The sequence below is a fragment of the Nannobrachium achirus genome, assembly GCF_963921795.1.
Source record: "Nannobrachium achirus genome assembly, chromosome: 5".
NCBI classification, from domain to species: domain Eukaryota; kingdom Metazoa; phylum Chordata; class Actinopteri; order Myctophiformes; family Myctophidae; genus Nannobrachium; species Nannobrachium achirus.
In genome coordinates this window covers 59,910,356-59,937,117 of record NC_137814.1, presented here as the reverse complement: position 1 = coordinate 59,937,117, position 26,762 = coordinate 59,910,356, and the positions used below count along the sequence as shown (strand labels likewise).

Here is a 26,762-nt window from a genome sequence, read left to right as displayed (position 1 = left end):
CAGGGTGTGTTTACTGGCATTAAACTTCTCAGCTGTCTGAGAGGGTAAAGCTGCTGCCTTTCCTTTTTGTAAATGCTATCTGTCTGGTCCAGAGACGCTCTGACAGACGGCTGGCTAAAAGACTAGACCAGGATTTCTGTACCCCTACGATGGCTCAACTTCAGTCAAAATAAACTAAACTACTTCGCTACTCACCAAACCAAAGGTTTTGAGTTGTTGAAAGTCTATTCTCTGCGGTGGGAAACCTCTCAGCACCCCACCCACTATGTAAAATACATTAATTTTGTCATGAAATAAAATGCACCCACCTCGAGCCACCCAGCAGCCACCGCAAACACAACCCGGAAATAAGCGGCGGTTGGGTTGGATGTGTTTTATTTCACGACAAAAATAGTGTGTTTTACAGAGTGGGTGGTTTCCCACCGAAAAAATAAGAAGACATGTGTGACATGTGATCTGGGCAGCTTTCCCCAGAAAATGTGCCAAGCTCAATAGGGAACAACGGTATATAGGCTATCTGTGTGTCAGCTATTACAATTGTATTCTCATTACATTTTTTTAAATGTTTATGTTCATTGTAGTGTCATCTATTCCCCAATAATAGCCAGTAATTCTTCATATACTGTAAATGCACTGCATAAAATGTCATCCAATGTTCAAGCATTTATATTAAATCAAATAAAAGTATGCACTTTCACAATCATGACTTTCAGAAATTGCATTAGTTAAAAAAAATACATAATTTATTTGTCACTGTTACAACACATGTATCGAAGGGAACTAATGGTGCTGACCCATTCACCCCACCAAAAACAAGCAGGCATTGATAGCCCAATGTAAGAAAGAAAGAAAGAAAGAAAGAAAGAAAGAAAGAAAGAAAATGAAACAAAAGAAAATGTATTTACTTTTACTATTGTCATGGTGCCATGACAATATTTTATTATGGTTGATCTTCCCAGTTTAAGATCTTCGCATGTACCTGAAGTCCTGAACAGTGCATCTACTGTAAAGGGCCTTTTCCACCAAAATAACCTTGGTTCAAGAACCAGTGCCGTTCAACTTTCTTGGAACCTTGGTTCGTTCATGCGAACCGGCCACGAACTGGCTTGCGTTTCCACCAGATTGAACCAGATTGAATCAGAGGAACCAATGATTTTTTGGTTCCCTTTCCGAACCAACTTTTACAGTTTGGAACCAACTCGGTTCTCGGTGGAAAAGCTCACCTCTGGTTCATCCCATAGGCAGGAGAAAGAACCCGAACCGGTTCTTTGCTGGGCAAAAAGCGCCCTAAGAACCGGTTCCAGAACCAGTGCCGGTTCAACTTTCTTGGAACCGTGGTTCGTTCTTGCGAACCGGCTTGCGTTTCCACCAGATTGAACCATGATTGAACCAGAGGAACCAAGGATTTTGTGGTTCCCGTTCAACTCGGTTCTCGGTGGAAAAGCTCACCTCTGGTTCATCCCATAGGCGGGAGAAAGAACCTTATGGGGCCTTATGGGGCCTTTTCCACCGGCAAAGAACCAGTTCCGGTTCTTTCTCCCGCCTATGGGATGAACCAGAGGTGTGCTTTTCCACGAGAACCGGTGTTGGTTTCCGAACCGTAAAAGTTGGTTCGGAACCGGAACCACAAAATCCTTGGTTTTTGTGGTTCCAGAGCCAAATCCTTGGCTCTGGTTCAATCTGGTGGAAAAGCAAGCCGGTTCCCAAGAACGAACCAAGGTTCCCAAGAAAGTTGAACCGGCACGGGTTCTGGAACCGGTTCTTTGCCGGTGGAAAAGGCCTCTAAGTGTCAAATAAAACTGAATTTGTCCCACTAAAAGGAATGGCATTAGCATATGGGCAGAGGTAGCCATTAACTTAATTATATCAATTAGAATAGTCAATCCTCAACCTCATCCACTTGAACAGGCTGAACAATAGATCACTGACTGCACTTTCCTGGTGCAAATTTGATTACATTAATTGCTTTTACTATACAGTACTGCTGCTATGTCTTGGTGGAGCCTCGACCCATGATGGACTTCTTAGTGTTTCTCTCAGGTCTCAGCAGGATGGTGTAACACTTTGGGCCAAACAGCACCATCAATAGACCAAAGCTAGATGCTAAAATAGCAAACACCTCCACTACATCTGCATATTTTCCTGGAGAGCTGATATATGCTGGGATGAAGGCTATCCACACGGCACAGAAAATCAGTACACTGAAAGTGATTAGCTTGGCTTCATTGAAGTTGTCTGGAAGATTCCTTGCCATAAATGCTAGGAGAAAACTGAGGAGTGCCAGTAAACCAATATAACCCAGCAACACTGCAAACCCAACTGTTGATCCCACATCACACTCATAGACTATCTTATCACTGTGGTATTGTGTGTTTTTATGAGGAGTTGGTGAGGCGGACACAAGCCAGGTAATGCAGATTATCACCTGGATGGAAATAAGAGTCAGAACGGTTCCTCTCTGCTGCACAGCACCAAACCACTTCATAATGTCTGCTCCTCCAGGCTTGGAGGCCCTGAACACGGCCAACACCACCATAGTCTTTACCAGGATGCAAGCGACACACCACGCAAAGGTGATCCCAAACACTGCATGTCTCAGCTGGCAGGTCCACATTCTGGGACGACCAATGAACAGAAGAGAACACAGGAAACACAGCATCAGTGACAGCAAAAGTTGAAAGCTGAGTTCTGAGTTGTTGGCGCGGACCATGGGAGTGTCTCGATGATAGATGAAGATTCCCAGGACAACGGCACAGATAAGTGTGCCTAGCAGTGAGATGGTTGTCAAGGTGATTCCCAGGGCCTCATGGTAGGAGAGGAACTCCAGACTCTTAGGGACACAGTGGTCACGCTGGGGACTGGACCAGAAGTCCTCTGGACAACTGGTGCACTCTGTAGAGTCTAACAAAGAGAGCAAGGTTAAAGAAAGGTACAGACGAGTAAAGTATTGATTCATCCTATAATCATTATTCATGGACATGTGGAAACCTCTACTTCTGTCTGTCTGTCTGTCTGTCTGTCTGTCTGTCTGTCTGTCTGTCTGTCTGTCCGTCCGTCCGTCCGTCCGTCCGTCCGTCCGTCCGTCCGTCCGTCCGTTCGTTCGTTCGTTCGTTCGTTCGTCCGTCCGTCCGTCTGTCTGTCCGTCCGTCTTGTCCCCATGTTAAAGATGCAGTGCCATGATTTTTTTGTTTATCTTCATATAATTGATCCTCACTAATTCTGATTATAATATGATACAAATTCTTTAATTGTTGTGGTCACGCCTGCCCTTTTATCAACCAGCCAACTAACCTACCTGTTTGATTGCTGATCTCTCCCTCAGAACAAGCAATGCAGTCAAAGCAGCATACAGGTTCTCCTTTCCTTCTGGCCACACGGGTTCCAGGGGAACAACTCTCACTGCACACTGACCGAGGAGGCTACAGAGGAAAGAAACAATACATTTAAAGTAGCTATAGGTAGTTTTCTGCTGACATAAGCAGGAAACAGGCCATTGCTTATTTGTATTTTTTATTTTTATTTTATTATATTCAGACGTCTAACAATGCTCCCTAAAAGAATCTAGTCTCTGTGGCTTCTAGGAGCCGCAGTCTGCCTCCAAAACTATTATTTTATCTGTAAGAATCTCTGTCACTAATAGCTCATTGGTGCATGAACCAGCCGACCGGGGCTAAAAGGATTGACAGACAGGTCTAACCAGGTCGCAGCCTGATTGGTTAAAACCAGGGCAGGCTGGTCTGTCTATCGACCAATGACAGAACTTCTCACAGATAAAAAATAATAATTTTGGAGGCAGATTGTGGCCCCAGGAAGTGTCACAGAGACAACATTTCTTTAGGAAGCATGGTTAGCCGTCTGAATGTAATTAAAAAAAGAAAATAAGCAATTGCCTGTTTCCTGCTTATGCCAGCAGAAAAATACATATAGCAACTTTAAATGTAATTTAAATTACATTAACTTCATGAGCTCAACATTGGCTACTTTAGTGATAGATACCAAAATGGGGTCTTGACTGAAAAAGTTATTTCCAGTCTATATCAAAACTTATTAGAAAAGTCACCCAGTGAGACCCTCTATATTAAAGCAAAGTGGGAGGCAGAGATTCAACAAGAGATCACACAGGAAGAATGGACAGGCGCTTGCAATGAAACACACAAAGTAACCAATTCCAATTCTTGGAGAGAATATCAGTGGAAAATAATAACTAGGTTTTTAAAACCCCGTTACTGACTGCTAGAGCAGGCACCACACCCACAAGTGAATGCTGGAGGCAATGTGGTGAACAGGTGGGAAATCATACACACATCTTTTGGACATGCCCCAAGCTAAGGCGGTTTTGGAACATAGTTTTTAACGACATTAATAGAGTGTTTGATACTCAATTACCACAAGATTTCAAGACAGCCATCTTAGGAATTATACCAACGGGCTTTGAAGGCAGGAAAAATATCTACCTCCTTCAAATACTATTAACAACAGCCAAGAAAACCATTACAATTAACTGGTTGGGTGCACACCCACCAACTCATGATCAATGGCTGAGCAAGGTGAAAGAGATTAGAGACATGGAAAGAATCACCTATATGGTAAGGCTACAAAAGGAACAATACAATAAAAAGTGGGCGCCTTTTGCACGTATAGAGGTCTAGCAGGACACCCCCCCTCCCTTTCCCCCCCTTCCTACCCTCTTTTTCCTTTGTCTTTGTTTATCCCATTTTTTTGTTTGTTGTCGTTGTTGTTGTAGTATCATATATAAATATTTTATGTTGTCTATATTAATGTACAGTATTCTATCATTTGTTTTGTATTCCAGAAAAAAATGTTGTGATGAATATTGATATATAATAAAACAATAAGTTGCAAAAAAAAAAAGAAAGCCAGAGAGACCTCTTTGGATCCAAAGTTCCAGAAGATTTTGTTTTCATCAATAATGATTTCTTCTTCTCCGGAGGCCAACTTCTTGATCAAACCCACATTGTGAACCTTTGTGCTTCCATCAGGGAGCCACACCCAGTTCATGACATCATAAATTGATAAAGGATCACCGTTCTCATCAAATGATACATCATCACCAAATGATGTGTTGAAGTTGACCTTTTCCATGTAATACACAAGCTAGACATTGTGATGAGAAAAATTATGAAGAATGAGACTTAAATAATTATGTATACACAATATACAGCTGTTCCCAACCTGTGGGCTGGGGCCCAATTTTGGACCACAAGGATATTGCAAGTGGGCCCCAATATAATTGGCAAAACTAGTAAGACCCCTTCAGGGAGACAATTCTTGGCCAGTGAAGTATATCGGACCAGTTACCCATATATGGAGACCCCTGCATGATAGTCAACAATGTTATGTCAAAACATGCCCATATGTGGGCATTACCAAATATGGACATTCCCAGATATGTCCTTAATATTGATGACATTGGGACAGGGATCTCCATATATGGGCATAAAACGTATGTTAATTAGTAAATCCAAGCAGGGCCTTGGCAAGTTAGGGCCTGGGTTTGATTCCTGGGGATCTCCATATATGGGCATAAGGGGGTACCCTAACAGGGCATCATCTGGGAATGCCCATACTGTATGGAAATTTTATTTATTTTATCCTTTATTAATATACATATACATATACATATATGGACTTAATATTAACGTTTTGGCCTGGATTTGATGACATCAGAAATCTCCATATATGGGCATAAAAGGGATTTTGTTTCTGGGAATGACCATATGGACTTTTTATTTTATTTTATTTTATCCTTTATTGATAATAATATGTATCCATATACATACAATATATGTTATGGCCATACAAGGAGATCCCTATCTGAACCAGCCACACAGATATGGGCCATGCCTTTGCCATCTGGCATATATCAATGACATCAGAGATCTTAATATATGGGCATAAAAGGGATACCCATATATGGACTTTTACATAGGTGATGTCACCTGCATGTGATATCACCTGTGATGTCACAGTGACAAGGGAACCAACCCACTGACTGACACAGTATGGATATCCAGGGTTTGATCTTTGATGAGGTGATGTCACGTGACATCACTTCCTGTACTGACTGAAGGACTGACACAGACAGAGACAAGCTACGACATTTCTCATGGTATACTGCGACCTTGGGTCGCAACAATAAAAATATATCATGTAAAAATACTCTTTATGAAATGGCACCATTGCTGTTCTCTCAGAGGAGGGCTGTTGACATTTCAGAAACCTGCCTACCAGTGATGTAATTGGGGCGGCAGTGGCTCAGGGGTAGTGGCCGGTAGAGCGGCTGGATGGAGAACCAGGCTCACACAGAGTTAGGTTGGTGCCTTACATGGTTTCCTCCCGATCGGTGTGTGAATGGGTGAATGTAATGCACAATCTATGTAAAGTGCTTTGGAATAAAGACTATATAAATGCACCATTTACCGCTTTAATTGATAGACAAGTTTGGTCATTTCAAACAAGATTTAAAACTTTTTAGGCGACCGGGTGGCGGTAAAGGTCAGGTTTCTGATTTGCCCACAACCAAACAACGATAAGGTTGATAATGGGTGAAGTGTTTTGCAAATAATACTACTTTAAATCCATTGATCTAAAGCCAGAACACAATCAACTGATTGTTCATTAAAATAAATCTGCTCTGAAAATGACATGACCCACCCATCCCTTTAACACAGCAGTGGAATGGATGTCGTATTGAGTGGTCAAATGGGTGGGCCGTGAACGAGATTTTGAGTGGTTGGCAGGGCCATACTGGGACATAAATTTGTTCCTTGCATTTTGTCCCAGACTGGCCTACCACAACCTGCGCGGACCGAACATAGAACATCTACAAGACCATAATGTGTCGAGGCAGCGATGCGAGGCAGCGGGCTTGTATCAACTGTTAAATGTTTGGGTGGGACTCCTGGGCCACAGTAGCTTGTGATTGGGCTACTAGGTCAGTATTCAGATGATAGACAAGCCAGTGTGGCCCAAATTATGTGATGTCTCTCTGCTCTGTGGGCTAGTGCTACTGAAGGATTGTCCCTCTCCACTTAGCCTAAAAAAATACTGTAACTTTCCTAAAATGATGGCAAAAAAGGGCCCACTTGTATAGGCAACCATTGCTCTATGTTACTATCACAGTATTAACTCATCTGGTGCCGATCCCGAACTAGTTCGGCTTTATTTCAATCCAATACAATCTTTTTTTTATTAATTCACTTACCCCGATCTGCTTGTAGAGTCGTGGGTGGTCCTGGCTCGCTAGCCGCTAGCCAGCTAGCCGTTCTACTCTGTCCGACGATATATTCCATTAAAAATGGTTTAAAATACATTTTTGAGCTCCCCAATGTTCACCCGATGTTCGGCGCCGCTTCCGATGAGTACACGAGTGTGCCGATCCCGAAGTAGTTCGGCTTTATTTAATTAAATGAATAAAATGATAAGAGGCCTTCTGAAGCCTGGCCTGATTTTTCTAGCTACTAGCCGAAAGCTAGCAACCTCCCGGCCGGCCGTAATTTGCGAACGCAATCGCCAATCTCCGCCTAATCCAATGAAAGACCGCATCTTTAAAGGCTTATATCTCTTTTTTGTGTTTTAGGGAAGCGGCGCAAGGTTTATTTACGGCGAAATCGCCCAAAAATGATCTTTTAGATGACAAAATGGGAATAGCCATTCTGTTAGCATCTTCATCCGGGACATTTCCATGCCATGCATGAACGTGAGCACGTCAGGTCCTGGAAGGTGAAGTCCTGGAAGCTAAAGCGCTCGCCTATGAGAGATGCGCTGGCATTCTTTGGCCCCTAGAGGGCGCTGGCACTCAAAGAGTTAAAGCTTTAACTTTTTAACTAAACATGTTTTGTTGTATGAGTCAAACTAGATAAATGAACAGGTAAACTGAATTACTATCTCACCTGCCAAGGCTGTACTGTCTGCAAACTGGCACAGCTGTGCCCAGTGAAAGGCCCTCTTCCTGGCACACATTGCAACATGTCATGGAGAGCGTGGGCCAGAGCATACACAGCCTGTACACATTATATTCTGGTCTGAGGTCAGACACATCCAACAGAGCACTTTCTGCTGTTCCCAGGTCCTCTTGTCCAGTACACACCCTTCCACCAGCATCCACCCAGTCTGACGGAAGGGGTGCAAATTTACACCCAAATGTGTGCTCCCAAAACTGACTCACCTGAAGAAACACGATGAAGACTTGAACATAAATTAACCATGTAAACTATTGAAAACAGATATCAGTTTGAAATTGCAACTTAAATACAAAATGGACCAAAAGGCTCACTATATTGTTTTCATGGCTGTTGTCAGGCTCGTTGTCGGGTTGTAATTTTAACAAGAAGTCCCTCAGGCCTGGGATCTCTCCACGACGGATGGCGATACCCAGGGTTCCCCTCAGAATCGGCATGAAGTCAGGAGTCTGGAGTACGGCTGATGATGTCCACGCCTCACTGGCCATCCATTGCAGACCTGTCACATTCTGCTTTACCACCTGTTGAGTTGAAAGAAAATAAATGAGTGTACATCAGACTTTGCTATTGGACAAAGACAGTATAACCTATGTCCAAAACCGTTGAGGAAATGGAAAAGGACGGATGCAATGTCGTTTTAGTTACGATTGTATACCCATTTACACGCCCCATGATGACCTCAATACAAGGAGGGTTTTTATTTGTATAACAATTCTAAAGGGGATATTTCAATGTTGGTTCATTTTGTGAACACCCTGAACAGTTTTTAATTTGCTTTATAGATTTGATATTCAATTTATCACACACCTCCTTCCTATTTAAACCCATTGTAACTTCAAACTCAATTTGATCCATATTAGATTAATCGAAAACACCAGTACTTGGTTCTAGTGACTCTTACTTTTTATATATGAAGAGTTCATTTGCAAAAACAGATAACTCCGTTTTTATAAATGTTCACAAATCCAGTTTTTTTATTGTGCACTCAAAGTAATATCAATCAAACTGAAGTTGGGTGGATTTGACTAAGTAAAAATGACTTAACAAAATAGATGTATCATAAAAAATGTAACTTTATTAGAAAATAGTTTTTCTTTTAATTTAAACTTATTTTTTTGGCAAAAACAGATAACTCCAACAGTCGTTTTTTATCAAAAACAGATAACTCCACAATTGATGTTTCACCATTGAATTTTGCCATATCGAGGACGCAAAAAGTATTTCCAGAATTTTACAGGAGAGCAAAAACAAAGTTTTGACAACATACTTAAGTAGTCTGTACTTTTATAGGGGCCACATGTAGCCACCAGGGGGCACAATAGGGGACAACTCAGGGGCCCCTGGGGTGCTAAAGGTGCACCGTTGCTCCAATCTGCACCAAACTTGGCACAACCACTGTTCAGGGGTCTACCATGACAATAGTCACACCAGGGGCCACCTCACAGGCCACACCAGGGGCCCCAGTGTACCATATCAAGGGCCCCCGAGGGCCCCAGGGTGCCAAAGGCACACCATTGCTCCAATCTGCATCAAACTTAGCATGAACACTGTTTAAGGGTCTGCCATGACAATAGTCACACAAAGGGCTAAACCAGGGGCCCCAGTGTGCCATATCAGTGGCCCCTGGGGTCCCCAGGTGCCAAAGGTGCACTGCTGCTCTGATCTGCACCAAATATGGCACAAACGCTGTCCATGGGTCTACCATGACAATAGTCACACCAGGGGCCACCTCACAGGCCTCATCAGGGGCCCCTGTATATCAGGGGCCACTGGGAGCCACACGCCACATGGGGCCACATGGTAGACCCCTGAACATTGTTTGAGAAAATGTTGGTGCATAATGGGGCAACAGTGCGTCTATGGCACCCAGAGGCCCCTGGGGGCCACACATGGCCCCTGAGAGCCACACATGGCCCCTGGTGTGACTTTCCTCATGGCAGACCCCTGAACAGTGTTTGAGACACATTTGGTGCATAATGGAGCAACAGTGCACATAATGGGGCAACAGTGCGCCTATGGCACCCAGAGGCCCCTGGGGGCCACACATGGCCCCTGGGAGCCACACATGGCCCCTGGTGTGACTATCTTCATGGCAGACCCCTGGAACAGTGTTTGAGACAAGTTTGGTGCATAATGGGGCAACAGTGTGCCTATGGCACCCAGAGGCCCCTGGGGGCCACACATGTCCCCTGGGAGCCACACATGGCCCCTGGTGTGACTATCCTCATGGCAGACCCCTGAACAGTGTTTGAGACACTTTTGGTGCATAATGGTGGCAACAGTGTGCATAATGGGGCAACAGTGCGCCTATGGTACCCAGAGGCCCCTGGGGGCCACACATGGCCCCTCGGAGCCACACATGGCCCCTGGTGTGACTATCTTCATGACAGACCCCTGGAACAGTCTTTGAGAGAAGTTTGGTGCAAAACGGGGCAACAGTGCGCCTGTGGCACCCAGAGGCACCTGGGGGCCACACATGGCCCCTGGTTTGACTATCCTCATGGCAGACCCCTGAACAATGTTTGAGACAAGTTTGGTGCATAATGGGGCACCATCTTGGATCACATGGTCTAAACACGCTGCCCAATGGATTTATCTGTTTCTGCAAACAAAGATGTCACTTGTCTGTTTTTGCTACAAAACCTGATCTTTGAGGGCGTTTAGAATGGGATATATCTGCCTTAACAACAAAATAGATTTTAACTGTTATTTACAATAGTCATCTCATTTTTTTCCAAAATGGCTTTTATCTGTTTTTGCAAATGAACTCTTCATATATATATATATATATATATATATATATATTCTTTTTGGAAAATGGAAAAAAATTAAATGCAATGAAATAATTTAATGAAATAAATGAAAAAAAAATGTATATTGATAAAACACTTGTTTTTATTCTGAAAATGTGTTCACTTCAATATAGCTATACGTAATTTCATATTCCTTATTGCGACAGTAGGTTGCAGATTAGTATGTAAATGGTCACATCTTGTCCGTATGTATGTATGTATGTATGTATGTATGTACAGTATGTATGTATGTATGTATGTATGTATGTATGTACAGTATGTATGTATGTATGTATGTATGTATGTATGTATGTACGTACGTACAGTATGTATGTATGTATGTATGTATGTATGTCTGTCTGTCTGTCACTGTGGTTCTATGGGTTTGTCGCTCTGACATCATGCTCTGATGTCAGGGGAACGACTCTTAACAGAATGGGCTTGCGGCTCTGACATCACGCTCTGGCTTCACTGTTATGTCACATTAACAGAATCACTTTTATGCCCATTTATGGAGTTCCCTGATGTCATCAATATTAAGCCCATATCTACAGGACTTCATATGGGAATGCCTTTGGAGACCATCGGCCACATACCACACTAATAGAATCCACATATGGCCAAGACAGATGACCAAGACAGCCCATCTGTGTGGATGGTTCTACAGACAGGGATCGCCATGTATGGGCATACAAAGGGTATGATGTCAGATGTCATCATAGACATCATAGGACTTTCACATAACGAATAACTGAGTATTAAGTAAGCATTTTTGGGCTCTCACAGCATATCTCCATATAGAGTACATGGATCTCCATATATGGGTACCAGGGGTCTCCATATATGGGTAACTTGTCCGATATACATCACTGGCCAGATGGCCCTTGGTCGAATGTCACCCTGAGGCGTCTTACTAGTCATTATTAATGCATTTATACGTAAACCAAACCTCGTCCAGAAGTTTAGTCAAACCGCTAGCAAATACAAATGCAATGACCACACGAGCTGTGGATCTCCTCATCACAGAGACGATCCTCTGAAGTTTAACTGGGTCAGGGTCCATGGGCACCACCTCCACGTAGGCCAGACAGGCCAACCCAGAGTGGGCCAGCTCAGACTGTAAGGATCTGGCTGCGTTGTGTCCGTAGTCATTATCAATGAACAGCATTCCTACCCAGGTCCACCCGAAACGCCTCATGATCTGGAGCATGGCTCGCACCTGATTAGATAAAGAATGGAAGGATAAGGGCTCAGGCTAGATCAGGGGTCTTCAACGTTTTAAGGCCAAGGAAGCAGGGACCCCCACTATAGCATATATATTGTATACAATTGTGTTGCAAACTAAAAATGTCCATAGATTTCTTAGACAGCTTAGACTTGTTGGACAGCACTGTCATCAGTGTATGTTGGATTAATGTGCATTTTCAGACATTTAACCACTTGAACCGTCAATACTTCCAGTTCTACTGCTATTATTTTCCCTCTACACCAAACCTCTTTGCCCGCAACGCGAGGCGTTGTAAGCTTGTAGATCTGCTATTGTTGGCTAATGTGCCACTCAGAATAGGAATGCTAGGGTTCAAGTGGTTAATGTAAAACACATGATCATATCACACAAAGATTTGGCAGCCCCCATGTAGTAACTCAGAGGCCCCCCTAGGGGTTGTGGACCCCTGCCTGTTGAAGACCCCTGGGCTAGATTATTCACAGTCATTCAGTGAATCTCCTACACGGATAACACAATAGAAAAGGTCATACCGTTCTCTTTTCATGCTGTCAACAAAGATAAAAGCAACAAGCAAGCAAAAGAGGAGATAAAGAGCAAAGCAGATGTGATATGCATTATCGACGTATTATCTGAGAGGTATTTGTCAAGTGTGTGGAGCATACAGGGATTCTCAAAGTGGGGTATGGGGACCCCCAGGGGTCCATGAAGTGGTTCCAGGAGGTCCCCAGCAAAATCAGTTAATAGTAAATGTAACCACTTTAACCCTACAGCGGTTATTTGAAAATAGCCGATCTACAAGCTCGCAACACTGTGAGCTTGAACAGTAGATCGGATATTTTCCAAAGATCTTAAAAAAATATATTTTGAAAACATTTTAAAAACAGCTCTTTTATGAGGGTCCCTGGCACAAAATATTTTCAAATGGCGATCCACAGCCAAAAGAATATTAATTTGCGGTCCTTTACATGAAAATGTTTGAGAACACTACAGTCACACAAAGATAGCACAATAGCAGTAGATCTATAGCAATTCACCTGGAAGGCGTCACTTGGGATTGTTCGAAAGAAGGATTGGAACTGCTCACGGTCACTCAGACAGGCACAGTAGTAGGGCAGGAGAGAGGGGTCTACCAGCACCCCAATGACATGTTTTCGAAACCTGTTTTTTTGGACCGTTATGATGTCTAGTTATGATTTCTGCTTGTTGCCGTCGCCAACTAATACCCCATGGGGTTCATTTTTAACCTTTTCTCACAACTATTCCCAATCTGAACCATACAATGGTCATAACAGAAAATGCCATAACGCTTGATGTAAACAACCTACAGGGACAAATGAACACACTTTTCTATATGATTTTGACCCAGGGAATTCATTAAAGTGGTTATTTTTTACATTTAAACACATCTTGACCCTATTTCAGGACAGAAACGGCGAAGAATAACCCAAAAATGTTCAAAACACGTCTATACTTCTCTTTGTACAGATGAATTAAGGTGTATTCTTTTGATACCACAGGTTTTTTAGGACCCTTATGATGTCTAGTTATGATTTCTGCTTGTTGCCGTGGTCAACTAATGTCCCATGGGGTTAATTTTTAACCTTTTCTCACATATCCCCAATTAGTGTGGGGATTTAGGGGAGCAAATGCTAAATTTGTGCAATTTTGACTTAAAGCGCGAAATTTTGCACAGATGTAGCCCAGGGCTTGCTCTAATGATTTAGCTAGGGCGCCCGAGTCTGCGACCTTCGGGGTCTCCACAGCGGTCAAATCAAGTTGGGCTTCCATTGACTTTCTATACAGGAGGAAAATACCCAGAAAAAGATTTTTTTTCTGGGTATTTAAGGAGGATCTGAGGGGTCTAACTAGGGGTTTGTCATGATGCTGAATCCATTGCAGGCATTTGTTTTGCACAAAAAACATTCAGTGGGCTAGAAATGGCCTTAGAAAACAATACACGTATGGGTGAGTATTCATGTTAGTCGGAGGCCTTAGGGTTTTTTTTTCTCGTGCTAATCAGTCTAAAAGTTCAAGATTTTGCACAGATGTAGCTCAGGGCATGCTCTAATGATTTAACTAGGGCGCCCGAGTCTGCGACATTCGGGGTTGCCACAGCGGCCAAATCAAGTTGGGCTCCCATCGACTTTAGTGATGAAAAGTGATGAGTCATCACTTTTCAGAGTTGTGTGGGTGCTGTGGCGACCCCGAAGGTCGCAGACTCGGGCGCCCTAGCTAAATCATTAGAACATGCCCTGAGCTACATCTGTGCAAAATGTTGAACTTTTAGACTGATTAGCACAAGAAAAAAAAACCCTAAGGCCTCCGACTAACATGAATACTCACCCATACGTGTATTGTTTTCTGAGGCCATTTCTAGCCCACAGAATGTTTTTTGTGCAAAACAAATGCCTGCAATGGATTCAGCATCATGACAAACCCCTAGTTAGACCCCTCAGATCCTCCTTAAATACCCAGAAAAAAAATCTTTTTCTGGGTATTTTCCTCCTGTATAGAAAGTCAATGGAAGCCCAACTTGATTTGACCGCTGTGGCGACCCCGAAGGTCGCAGACTCGGGCGCCCTAGCTAAATCATTAGAGCAAGCCCTGGGCTACATCTGTGCAAAATTTCACGCTTTAAGTCAAAATTGCACGAAATTAGCATTTGCTCCCCTAAATCCCCACACTAATTGGGGATATGTGAGAAAAGGTTAAAAATGAACCCCATGGGACATTAGTTGACCACGGCAACAAGCAGAAATCATAACTAGACATCATAAGGGTCCTAAAAAACCTGTGGTATCAAAAGAATACACCTTAATTTATCTGTACAAAGAGAAGTATAGACGTGTTTTGAACATTTTTGGGTTATTTTTCACCGTTTCTGTCCTGAAATAGGGTCAAGATGTGCATACATGTTAAAAATAACCACTTTAATGAATTCCCTGGGTCAAAATCATATAGAAAAGTGTGTTCATTTGTCTCTGTAGGTTGTTTACATCAAGCGTTATGGCATTTTCTGTTATGACCATTGTATGGTTCAGATCGGGAATAGTTGTGAGAAAAGGTTAAAAATGAACCCCATGGGGTATTAGTTGGCGACGGCAACAAGCAGAAATCATAACTAGACATCATAACGGTCCAAAAAAAACAGGTTTCGAAAACATGTCATTGGGGTGCTGGTAGACCCCTCTCTCCTGCCCTACTACAGGTAGCATAGTAACTGACCTACAAAAGGTGCAAAACATCCTTCTTCTCTATCCCAGAGGCCAATGACAATGCTGCATGGAACGCACCTCCAAAGCTGCGACAAGTATCATAGATCCTGTACCCCAGAGTCACATTTGGTAGTAGGCTGCTGTTTCTGTTGATCTCGTTAATAGCAAAAGCCATGGTCTCGGCCTGTCTGAACGCTGGAATAAAGAAACTAACAAACAAACTTCCACTGTAATCGCGCTTATTTATCTTTGTAGAAATGTGCGACCTGTGCTGTTCTCTTGCTTGCTTTGTTTTGCATTTACAATGTATTTTGTGATGCTTACCCATAGCAAGCAGGCTCTTGCCTCTTGAACGTGAAAGACAGCTCGGGGTAGACAGGGATGAAGTGAATGTAAAACAAGCCTCCCAGAACTATGTCCCCAGCCTTGTTCATTCTGTTGAGATTAAACTGCCCCTGTAACTCACAAGAAGAGGAAGGTGAGGAAGACAAAACAGTGAATGAACAGAACAATATCACGGTCAAGTACATATATGAAAGCAGCTGTGTGTCTAGAGAAGCCTTCATGACTGTCCTCCTCTGTCTAACTCCCCCCTCCCTCCTCTAAAGCCTTTGTCCAGTTGTCACATTTTATACACAGTTCTGTGCCATCCCCATGTGCCACCTTATGGCATTACGTAACCTTTCACAGCACCTGTCAGGGCAGAGGCAGAAGTAGAGGCAGGGCTTAACAGCAACCCTTTCATGTCAAAATAATGTTTTGTGTGTCCTGTATGTGTCAATCAAACTATCTCAGCAGGGCAACTATTCTCCCACCGTAAGTCAAACACGGGTCAATACATGAAACAAATATCACTTCGGCCTAACCCCCCAAAACGTTTTTGTTTCTCAATTGTTTCTGGCACCTTAAACGTCTATACACACCGTTTTTTAGCGACGCAAATAAAAGATCCAAAAATGCAAAAGATTCCGTAGGCGTTTCTTTTATGTGTTTACCTAAAATCACATCTAGCGTGATGTGTATAAGCGTTAATAATTCATTGAATAAAGTTATCTTTGGCATCTAAATCCTCAAGTGATGATGACCTGGGGCCTGTTCCACTGAGGAAGGACTAAGGTTTAATCGGTTTCATGAAAGCGGAATTATCTTGGCAGATTAGCCTGGCGAGTTAGCCTGATTATTTTAAGCCAGTAGCCGGTTTCACGAACGTTATCCCACATCAGTTACCATGGAGATGAACCTGTGAAGCTAGCCTATAGCAGCCAAGATTAGTTAATCCAGTGCCTCCCTGTCCTTGCTCTCTTGCACAGCGTGAGAGAGAAACGCGCGGTGCGTGGAGGGGGGGGGGGGGTTAGGGGGGCAATCGGGGGCTAACCTCGCGTAATCGGGGGCAGAAGAACGCTGCTCTGTTTGGTTCCATGATTGGTCACGATCAAGGAATCGGCGCTCGACCACATGGGCTTTTCAAGGGATACGTGAACGAGCTTTTAGTCAGACTTAATGATCCTGGAACGCTGCTGCTTCACAGCCTAGCTGGCTTGGCGTTAGTGGAACGGAATAAACCAGGCTAAATAGAGGAGGCTTTGGAGCCATCAAGTGTGATTTAATTTGGGGAGGTAAAATCAACAACTTTATTGGGAAAAAAGAGATGAAAGCAAAAGAGCAATAAAACACTAAAAGCTAGGTCAACTGGGAAAGGCAATTGTGAACAGGTGGGTTTTCAGGGCGGTTTTCAAGGTAGGGAAGGAGGGGGCGTCTCTGCTGTGTTTAGGGAGTTCATTCCAGAGTGTGGGGGGCGGCCACAGAGAAGGTGTTACATCAGCGCCCATGCCAGTGCCATCTACCTCATCCTAACCATTTTCTGTCCACATGTGATTGGGTGACTAGGGACTGGGGTGCGGCGCTTCACCAGCTGCAGCGTCTCAGCAATCTTGCTGAGGGTATATAAGCCCTGCTCTGCTCTTCATTCTCTGTTCGAGCCTTGACTAACTTTTGTGTTTCCTCTGTACCCAGACCCGGATTGATCTGGTGGACCTTGCCTTGCCACTGCCAGCCTAGGCCCAAGTTTTGGCCACTCCTAAGTTTGAATACTTGATTCCTGTTTTTTGGACTTTGCTTTTTGTTTGCTCGCTGGCAATTAAATCTATATTCTAGAACTGCATATCTGCCTCCGTGTTTGTGTCTGCACTTGGGTTCAACAAAGACTTTAATCGTATCAGAAGGTCCTGTCGCCCCAGGTTCAACTCTTAGTCTTGGGGACCTCAAGGAGGCCGGCATCACTCGACCTGAGGGAACGGGACGGGACATGTGGCTCGAGGAGGTCGGAGAGGAGGGGGGGGGGGGGGGGACAGGTTGTGCAGTGCCTTGGACAGTAGGTGGTGAGGAGTATTCTGAAGCGAATCCGTCGTTTGACAGGCAGCCAGTGGAGGTCATGGAGGACTGGTGTGATGTGGTCTCTGGAGCGGGTGCTGGTAACAAATATGGCGGGCGTTTTGGACGTATTGGAGTTTATTGAGGGTTTTGGGGGTGATGCCATGAAGGACGCTGTTGCAGTAGTCTAACCTGGATCAGATGAAGGTGTGGATAAGAGTTTCGTCAGGGAGATGTTTCGGAGGGGAGAAAAGTGCAATTTTGGTGATATGTGGGGGTGGAATGACAGGGTGGGGTTGAAGATGACACCCAGGTTGCAGATGTGGGTACAGGTTTTGACAAGGGAGTCCTGGGTGGAGCGGGTGAGGGAGTCAGGGCCGATGATGATTTCTGATTTCTGATTTATTGCGGTTGAGTTTGAGAGTTTTGCATCCAGGTTTTTAATGTTCGTGAGGCAGGTGGCAGGCAATCCTAGCCAATCAAGATGGATTATGAAAAATAGGACAGATCCATGTTGATCACATGACTATAGAAATAATGTGTACTGATTTGAGTGGTGGTTCATTCTGGACTGAAATGACCATATATGGGCGTGGGACACACAAAGCCACTCATTGGAAGCGGCTTTCACCGCTTCAAAAAAACAACAAAACAACTAAAATATTGATCTGGAGTAAAAAGGACAATATTTAGCTCTGAGGTGTAGTTGAGTAGAAGCAAGAAATATAAAAAATGGAAGTACTCAAGTAATTACCTAAAAGGTGTCCTTAACCTTCTGGACTTTACTGTACGTGAAGTGTTTGAAAAAGTTGAAAACTTTAGTTACTAGTTATTAGTACATGAACCACTTCAGCCCTGTTCTATATCAGGGCTATTTTCAAACATTTTGTACTTTGTACTTTTGGTACTTTAAGTTTTGATGCCAACACTTTCATCAAGTACATTTTGAATTCCTACATTGCAGTATTGATACTTTTACTTAAATGAGGAATGCACAATCAAGTACAGTACTTGCGTAAATGTACTCAGTTACTTTGCAGAGGTGTGAGGGAAAACAAGTGTAAAGCCCAAGGCATCTTCAGGTCACCAGACGTGTCCCTTAGCTGAGTGACGTCATCTGCCAGGCAGCATCGCAAGCACACAGTGTTTTTGAGCGGTGGTAGAGTGGCTGTGCGTGAGTCTGAAGCCACTTTTCCTCAGCGTTTTGCCATAGAAATGTGTTTTCCTCAGCGTTTTGCCATAGCAATATGTGTGTGTGTGTGTAGCCATATTACTTCACCAATTACATCCTAGACCTATCTGTAGCCACTTTTCCTCAGCGTTTTGCCAAAGCAATGTGTTTTCCTCAGCGTTTTGCCATAGCAATATGTGTGTGTGTGTGTAGCCATATTACATCACCAATTACCAATTGAAGACGTTATGCAAGCACGACCACCGCTCACTTCACATTGGGTGTGATTTTTGAGCGGTGGTCCATAGAGTGGCTGTGCGTGTGTCTGTAGCCACTTTTCCTCAGCGTTTTGCCATAGCAATGTGTTTTCCTCTGCGTTATGCCATAGCAATATGTGTGTGTGTGTGTGTGTGTGTGTGTGTGTGTGTGTGTGTGTGTGTGTGTGTGTGTGTGTGTGTGTGTGTGTGTGTGTGTGTGTAGCCATATTACATCACCAATTACATCCTAGACCTATATCCTAGTCTTTTTCCTCAGCGATTTGCCATAGCAATGTGTGTGTGTAGCCTGTATTACATCACCAATTACCAATTGAAGACGTTATGCAAGCACAACCACCGCTCGCTTCACATTGGGTGTGATTTTTAATTAAACTAGGCCTTAGAGGCCATTTAAACACCACAAGGTTGGAACAGTGCAATAACACTTGATTAAATCAGACGTTCTGATTTATTCTATGCATGAGGTTGTTAAAAGTGTACAAATGTCTAATTTCCCTAATATGATGTGACATATAGTAGAATACAACTTTATGCGAAGACGTGCCAAAATATTGTATTGCTAATTCACAATTAATATGTTAATTAAAGTAAACACACATACGCAGTAATCAGTCATGTTAGTGGTCTCAGTACAATTGATTTTCAGGTCGATCGCATTTCGAAAAACAAAAATACTGTAATCTCATATCAGTCCATTTAAAACATTTACATGCATTCCGGTTAATGTTGTGTTTTGATTGATTGATTGATTGTTTGATTGATTGATTGATTGATTGATTGATTGATTGATTGGTTGATTGATTGATTGATTGATTGATTGATTGATTGATTGATTTAAGACTTTATTAGAAGTTTGCATAGGAGTACTTGACATGACAGTACAGTTCACTGGTATAAAATCAACTAAAAGGATAAACACTTCAAGAAAGCTTTTGGGCTTGTTTCAATTGGGGTCCTTTTTTAACTTGTATGACATTAAAATGACAGACAAATAAAACACAGTCCTATGCAAAAAAAGGAAAAAAAAACAGTTGTAAAACACATTGCAAAATAAATGGTATTTACAATAGAAAGGTCAGGGGGAGGTAAGGACAGGCTTTGTTTTATTCTACAAGTTTCGAGTAGCAGCCAACTGTAAGTGACTTTTCAGTGCGGTTTTAAAGGAAGGTAGGGATTTACACTCCTTTAAGGCCTTCGGTAGGGCGTTCCACATTTTAGCAGCATAGTGTAATAACATTTGTCAAATTATTTAAATGTTTAATTTACTTTCACTATTGTCATAGTGGCATGAGGAGGGATACGTGCTGGTGAACCTTTTACTCCCCAATTTAGGATTTTCACATGTACCTGAACAATGCATCTGTAAGGCTTCCGACACACAGGTTTTAACATTAATTTTATCAAAAACCTGGGGGGAGGAGGGGGGGGGGGGGGGGGGGGGGTAAGGTTCTGTTCAATTCATTCCCTATGGAGGTCACATGTTTTGATAAGAGAAACTTAAGGCTGGTTTTAAGGGAAAAGGTTTTCATAAGGTTTTCATTAGGTAAGTTGTAGGCCAGCTGCTAGGAGCAGCCCAGCTGCTGGGAGAAGCCTTGATGAGACAAAGGGGCAGGGTTCAACCGCCATTTGGATATTCTTATTTGGATAAGTTTCTGTTAGGTTAAGGTTCTGATAAGGTTTGAATTATTTATCACCTACCTGTGTGAACGCACCCTTTGGTGCGTTCACACATATACATAATCCAAACCTTATCAAAACCTTAATTTATCAGAACCTAATCCAAACCTTATCCAAATAAGAATACACTTCCAACAATGCTTTGCGTGAAGTGGGCATTGTCACTGCAGACCAGAGGCTCTGAAGCAGACTACAGGTGTGACCCCGCCCTGTGGCATTCCAGCACGGCCCATTCTGTCCTATTGGTTGGAGGTTGAACCCTGCCCCTTGGTCTAATCAAGCCTTTTCCCAGCAGCTGGGCTGCTCCTAGCAGCTGGCCTACAATTTACCCAGGGGCATAGTTCTGCCGATTTAGAATGACTCCAATACGGAACTAAAACTTCCTATGATTGGCCGCTAGTTGCGCTGTTTTCCCCCCGGCCGATCGCAAAAAGAATTTCCCACCATTGGATCCCATTCATTTTCCCCTTTCATTTTCTAACCTTAATTAACATTTTCATGAATACTGTATGGTTCCTATCGCGAGTTAAAAATTGCCTTTCAATCACCATCATATTCGTTTTGTCGAAATGTGGTCCAATGTATTTTAAAATAAATTATAAAGTTGCGGGGGGGCGTGGCCAACTAAACTGATACCAGCCGGCTGTGTTCTTCTTCGTGTGCTGTATTTCGGGAGGCTACGACCACATATCCCTGCGTTGCACGTGACCGTTGGCAGCCAATAGCATCTCTGATGCTTTTACAATTCTATGATGGCGACACCCATTCCAAGGGGTAGAAAGGGCCATTTGCGCTGCATAGAAACCAATGGCTTCGCTTCGTCCATATTTTTCTACAGTCTATGAATTTACCTAATGAAAACCCTTTCCCTTAAATCCAGCCATAAGGGTAGCTTAAGGGAAGCTTCCCTTGTTAAAACACGTGACTTCCATAGGGAAGGTATCAGAAGGTAGAGGTACCATAGAGGTATCAGAATATTCAATCCTCAACCTCGCCAACCTAGACACAGTGATAGATCACTGACTGCAGTGTCAGCTGTTTCCTGGTGCAAATTTGATTACATGAATTGTTAATTGCTAATTAAGTGTGCCGGCCATGCAATGCAATGGCAAAACACTTATTGTAATCCGCCATACTTAAGTCAGTAAGTCATGTTCTTGCAAATTTCTGCACGTAATAACTGCCGCACAATTTACGCCACCCACGCAATATATACATCAAAACGTGCGGCTCGGCCGGGAATAGGTTGCTATTACTTTTCTTTCCGATCCGCGTTACCATGGCGACGTAATTCGCAAAAAACAACGCCCAAAAACCCCATTGACTTAGAATGGGGGAAATTTCGGCACGTAATAACTGCCGCAAGATTTACGCCACCCCCGCAATATATACATCAAAATGTGCGGCTCGGCCGGGAATGGTGTGCTATTACTTTTCTTTCCGATCCGCGTTACCATGGCAACGTAATTCGTAAAAAACTACGCTCAAAAACCCCCATTGACTTTGAATGGGGGACTGAAAAAAACATTACTCTGACATACTTTTGCCTAGCAACGTCACTTAAACTTTAAAATGCACACACAACTCTGGCCAATAGGGATGAGCTGTAATTGATTAAGCCCCGCCCCCTCTGTAACAGGAAGTGCCTTTCGCCAAACAGGAAGTGCCTCTTTATCTCGTGAACCGTTTGTCGTACATACGCGTGGGTGGTGTCATATGACTTGATTAAGAGTCCTTAACCTTAATTGGGGCCTATTTCGCCAAACAGGAAGTGCCCCTCACCAAACAGGAAGTGACCCTATATCTCATGAACCGTTTGTCGTACAGACTCGTGGGAGGCGTCAAATGACTTGATTAAGAGTCCTTAACCTTAATTGGGGCATATTTCACCAAACAGGAAGTGCCCCTCACCAAACAGGAAGTGACCCTATATCTCATTAACCGTTTGTCATACAGACTCGTGGGTGGCGTCAAATGACTTGATTTAAGAGTCCTTAACCTTAATTGGGGCCTATTTCGCCCAACAGGAAGTGGCCCTCACCAAACAGGAAGTGACCCTTTATCTCATGAACCGTTTGTCGTACAGACGCGAGGGTGGCATCAACTGACTTGATTAAGAGTCCTTAACCTTAATTGGGGCCTATTTCGCCAAACAGGAAGTGCCCCTCACCAAACAGGAAGTGACCCTATATTTCATGAACCGTTTGTCGTACAGACGCGTGGGTGGCGCCATATGACTTGATTAAGAGTCCTTAACCTTAATTGGGCCCTATTTCGCCAAACAGGAAGTGACCCTATATTTCATGAACCGTTTGTCGTACAGACGCGTGGGTGGCGCTATATGACTTGATTAAGAGTCCTTAACCTTAATTGGGGCCCATTTCGCCAAACAGGAAGTGCCCCTCACCAAACAGGAAGTGACCCTTTATCTCGTGAACTGTTTGTCGTACAGACGCGTGGGTGGCGTCAAATGACTTGATTAAGAGTCCTTAACCTTAATTGGGGCCTATTTCGCCAAACAGGAAGTGCCCCTCATAAATGTAACGCTAATTCTAACACCAACCGCTACACAAGGTTGCACAGACTTAGCGAGCTGCAGGCACACTTAAAATTTCTTAGAAATGTTCTTTTCTAGTTATTGATATTTTTCAGTTTTTCTGCAATGTCTTGGTGGAGCCTCGACCCATGATGGACTTCTTAGTGTTTCTCTCAGGTCTCAGCAGGATGGTGTAACACTTTGGGCCAAACAGCACCATCAATAGACCAAAACTAGATGCTAAAATAGCAAACACTTCCACTACATCTGCATATTTTCCTGGAGAGCTGATATATGCTGGGATGAAGGCTATCCACACGGCACAGAAGATCAACATGCTGAAAGTGATTAACTTGGCTTCATTGAAGTTGTCTGGAAGATTCCTTGCCATGAATGCTAGGATGAAACTGAGGAGTGCCAGTAAACCAATATAACCCAGTAACACTGCAAAACCAACTGTTGATCCCACATCACACTCATAGACTATCTTATCACTGTTGTATTGTGTGTTTTTATGAGGAGTTGGTGAGGCAGAGACAAGCCAGACTGTGCAGATAATTCCCTGGGTGGAAGTAAGAGCCAGAACAGTTCCTCTCTGCTGCACAGCACCAAACCACTTCATAATGTCTGCTCCTCCAGGCTTGGAGGCCTTGAACACGGCCAACACCACCATAGTCTTTACCAATATACAAGCGACACACCACACAAAACTGATCCCAAACGCTGCATGCCTCATTTGGCAAGTCCAGAGCCTTGGACGGCCAAGGAACAGCAGTGAACACAGGAAACATAGTTTGAGTGACATCAAGATTTGGAAGCTGAGTTCTGAGTTGTTGGCGCGGACCATGGGAGTGTCTCGATGGTAGACAAAGATTCCCAGGACAACGGCACAGATGAGTGTGCCCAGCAATGCGATGGTTGTCAAGGAGATACCCAGGTTCTTGTGGTAGGAGAGGAACTCCAGACTCTTAGGAACACAGTGGTCACGCTGGGGACTGGACCAGAAGTCCTCTGGACAACTGGTGCACTCTGTAGAGTCTAACAAAGATGGCAAGGTTAAAGGGACAGAAAATCACACAGTATCATCCTAAAGATAGCCTACTGTACATTGTTATTGTATATGTAATCCTACCAGTCTCATTGCTGATCTCTCCCTCAGAACAAGCGACACAGTCGAAGCAGCAGACAGGTTCCCCTTTCCTTCTGGCCACACGGGTTCCAGGGGAACAGCTCTCACTGCACACTGACCGAGGAGGCTACAGTAGGAAAGTAACACAGTTACAGTGCACGGTTAACCTAGAAAAGTGTCCTCCTTGGAGATTACATAGCTTGTGCCTGGCAGGGACGGCTTAACTATTCAGGGCTGTTTAAGTTGCGGGTTGTGGCCATCAGAGCATGAAGAAGCCACAAGATAGAATTTCTACAACATATTGTGCAACTTTCCGTACTTGTGGTGTCCTCTATGTGCAGGCGTTAAAATGCTTTTGGAGGTGTTTTCTATTGAGCGGACATCAAAATACTATTCCAATTAAAGCTGCAAGCAACGATGACCGGGCCCTCGCAGCTCTACCCACGTCACAAGACCCAATCAGAAGAGGGGTCTGGGCTAAGTTAAACCAACCATTTAAAGGGATCCCTGACTAATAAGACAAATATGCCTTAATACATTATAATTGTCCACTATAATTACAATGTAAAATTAAAAACACCTTCATTATTTTATTTCTTCTAGAAATAGCTAATCTTTCACTCAACAGGGGAAATGCCCGTCGCAAGTTGATGATGTCATAAATGTCATGTGTGATGTATCCCTATGGAATTTATGGCATGCATGTGCAAATAAAAACAAACTTAATACTTCATATGGTTAATATGAGCATCAACTCAATATTTCAAATGTGTTTTTTGCACATGCATTCCATAAATTCCATAGGGATAGATCACACATGACATTTATGACATCATCAACTTGCGACATGCATTTCCCCTATTGAGTGAAAGATTAGCTATTTCTTGAAGAAATAAAATATTGAAGGTGTTTTTCATTTTACATTGTAGTTATAGAGGACATTTATAATGTATTAAGGCATATTTGTCGTATTAGTCAGGGATCACTTTAAGAACAAGGAAAGTTAAAACAATTAAGCTGAAGGACTCTGAAACAAGTCAAATGAGACTCTACGTCAAACGGTTGACGAGATAAAGCCAAATAGAGTTTCGCCAATCAGAAGAGGGGGCGGGGTTAAGTTAAGCCAATTAAGCTGAAGGTCTCTGAAACAAGTCAAATGACACCACCCACAAGTCTGTACGACAAACGGTTGACGAGATAAACCCAAATAAATTTTCAGCCAATCAGAAGAGGGGGCAGTGCTAAATTAAACCAATTAGGATGAAGGACTCTTAATCAAGTCAAATTTCACCACCCACAAGTTTGTACGACAAACGGTTGACGAGATAAAGCCAAATAAAGGTTTGGCCAATCAGAAGAGGGGGCAGGGCTAAGTTAAACCCGTTAAGCTGAAGGACCCTGAAACAAGTCAAATGACACCACCCACAAGTCTGTACGACAAACGGTGGACGAGATAAACCCAAATAAAGTTTTGGCCAATCAGAAGAGGGGGCAGGGCTAAGTTAAACCAATTACGGTGAAGGACCCTGAAACAAGTCAAATGACACCACCCACAAGTCCGTACGACAAACGATTGACGAGAAAAAGCCAAGTAAAGTTTCGGCCAATCAGAAGAGGGGGCGGGGCTAAGTTAAACCAATTAAGGTGAAGGACTCTTAATCAAGTCAAATGACACCACCCACAAGTCTGTATGACAAACGGTTGACGAGATAAACCCAAATAATGTTTTGGCCAATCAGAAGAGGGGGCAGGGCTAAGTTAAACCAATTACGGTGAATGACCCTGAAACAAGTCAAATGACACCACCCACAAGTCCGTACGACAAACGATTGACGAGATAAAGCCAAATAAAGTTTCGGCCAATCAGAAGAGGGGGCGGGGCTAAGTTAAACCAATTAAGGTGAAGGACTCTTAATCAAGTCAAATGACACCACCCACAAGTTTGTACGACAAACGATTGACGGGATAAAGCCAAATAAAGTTTCGGCCAATCAGAAGAGGGGGTGGGGCTAAGTTAAACCCATTAAGCTGAAGGACCCTGAAACAAGTCAAATGACACCACCCACAAGTCTGTACGACAAACGGTTGACGAGATAAAGCCAAAAAAAAATTGGCCAATCAGAAGAGGGGGCGGGGCTAAATTAAACCAATTAAGCTGAAGAACTCTGAAACAAGTCAAATGACACCACCCACAAGTTTACGTGCATTAGGCCATGCCCCCTTTTGCGAATTTTAGAATACAACATTTTTCGCCACTTGTGATGTGCATGCAAAGTTGCGTAACTTTTGGAGTTAGTTTAGCGCGACAAAAATGCGATTCTTTGTGGAGAACAATAAGAAGAAGAAACATTGCGATTACAATAGGGTCCTCACACTACTGTGTA

At 43.3% G+C, this 26,762-nt stretch overlaps 1 protein-coding gene across 1 annotated transcript in view; it reads right to left on the bottom strand.

The window, feature by feature from the left end:
• Positions 1-1,987: 1,987 nt before the first annotated feature.
• Positions 1,988-26,762, bottom strand: part of LOC308285231 (uncharacterized protein) — a gene marked incomplete at both ends in the record, with an annotated part of 72,146 nt that continues 47,371 nt past the window's right edge. The window contains 10 exon segments of the mRNA XM_080725950.1: positions 1,988-2,901; positions 3,296-3,419; positions 4,888-5,115; positions 7,914-8,024; positions 8,030-8,188; positions 8,297-8,503; positions 11,724-11,993; positions 13,037-13,160; positions 15,542-15,672; positions 24,094-24,216. Coding sequence (XP_080582076.1) covers positions 1,988-2,901; positions 3,296-3,419; positions 4,888-5,115; positions 7,914-8,024; positions 8,030-8,188; positions 8,297-8,503; positions 11,724-11,993; positions 13,037-13,160; positions 15,542-15,672; positions 24,094-24,216 — 2,391 coding nt within the window.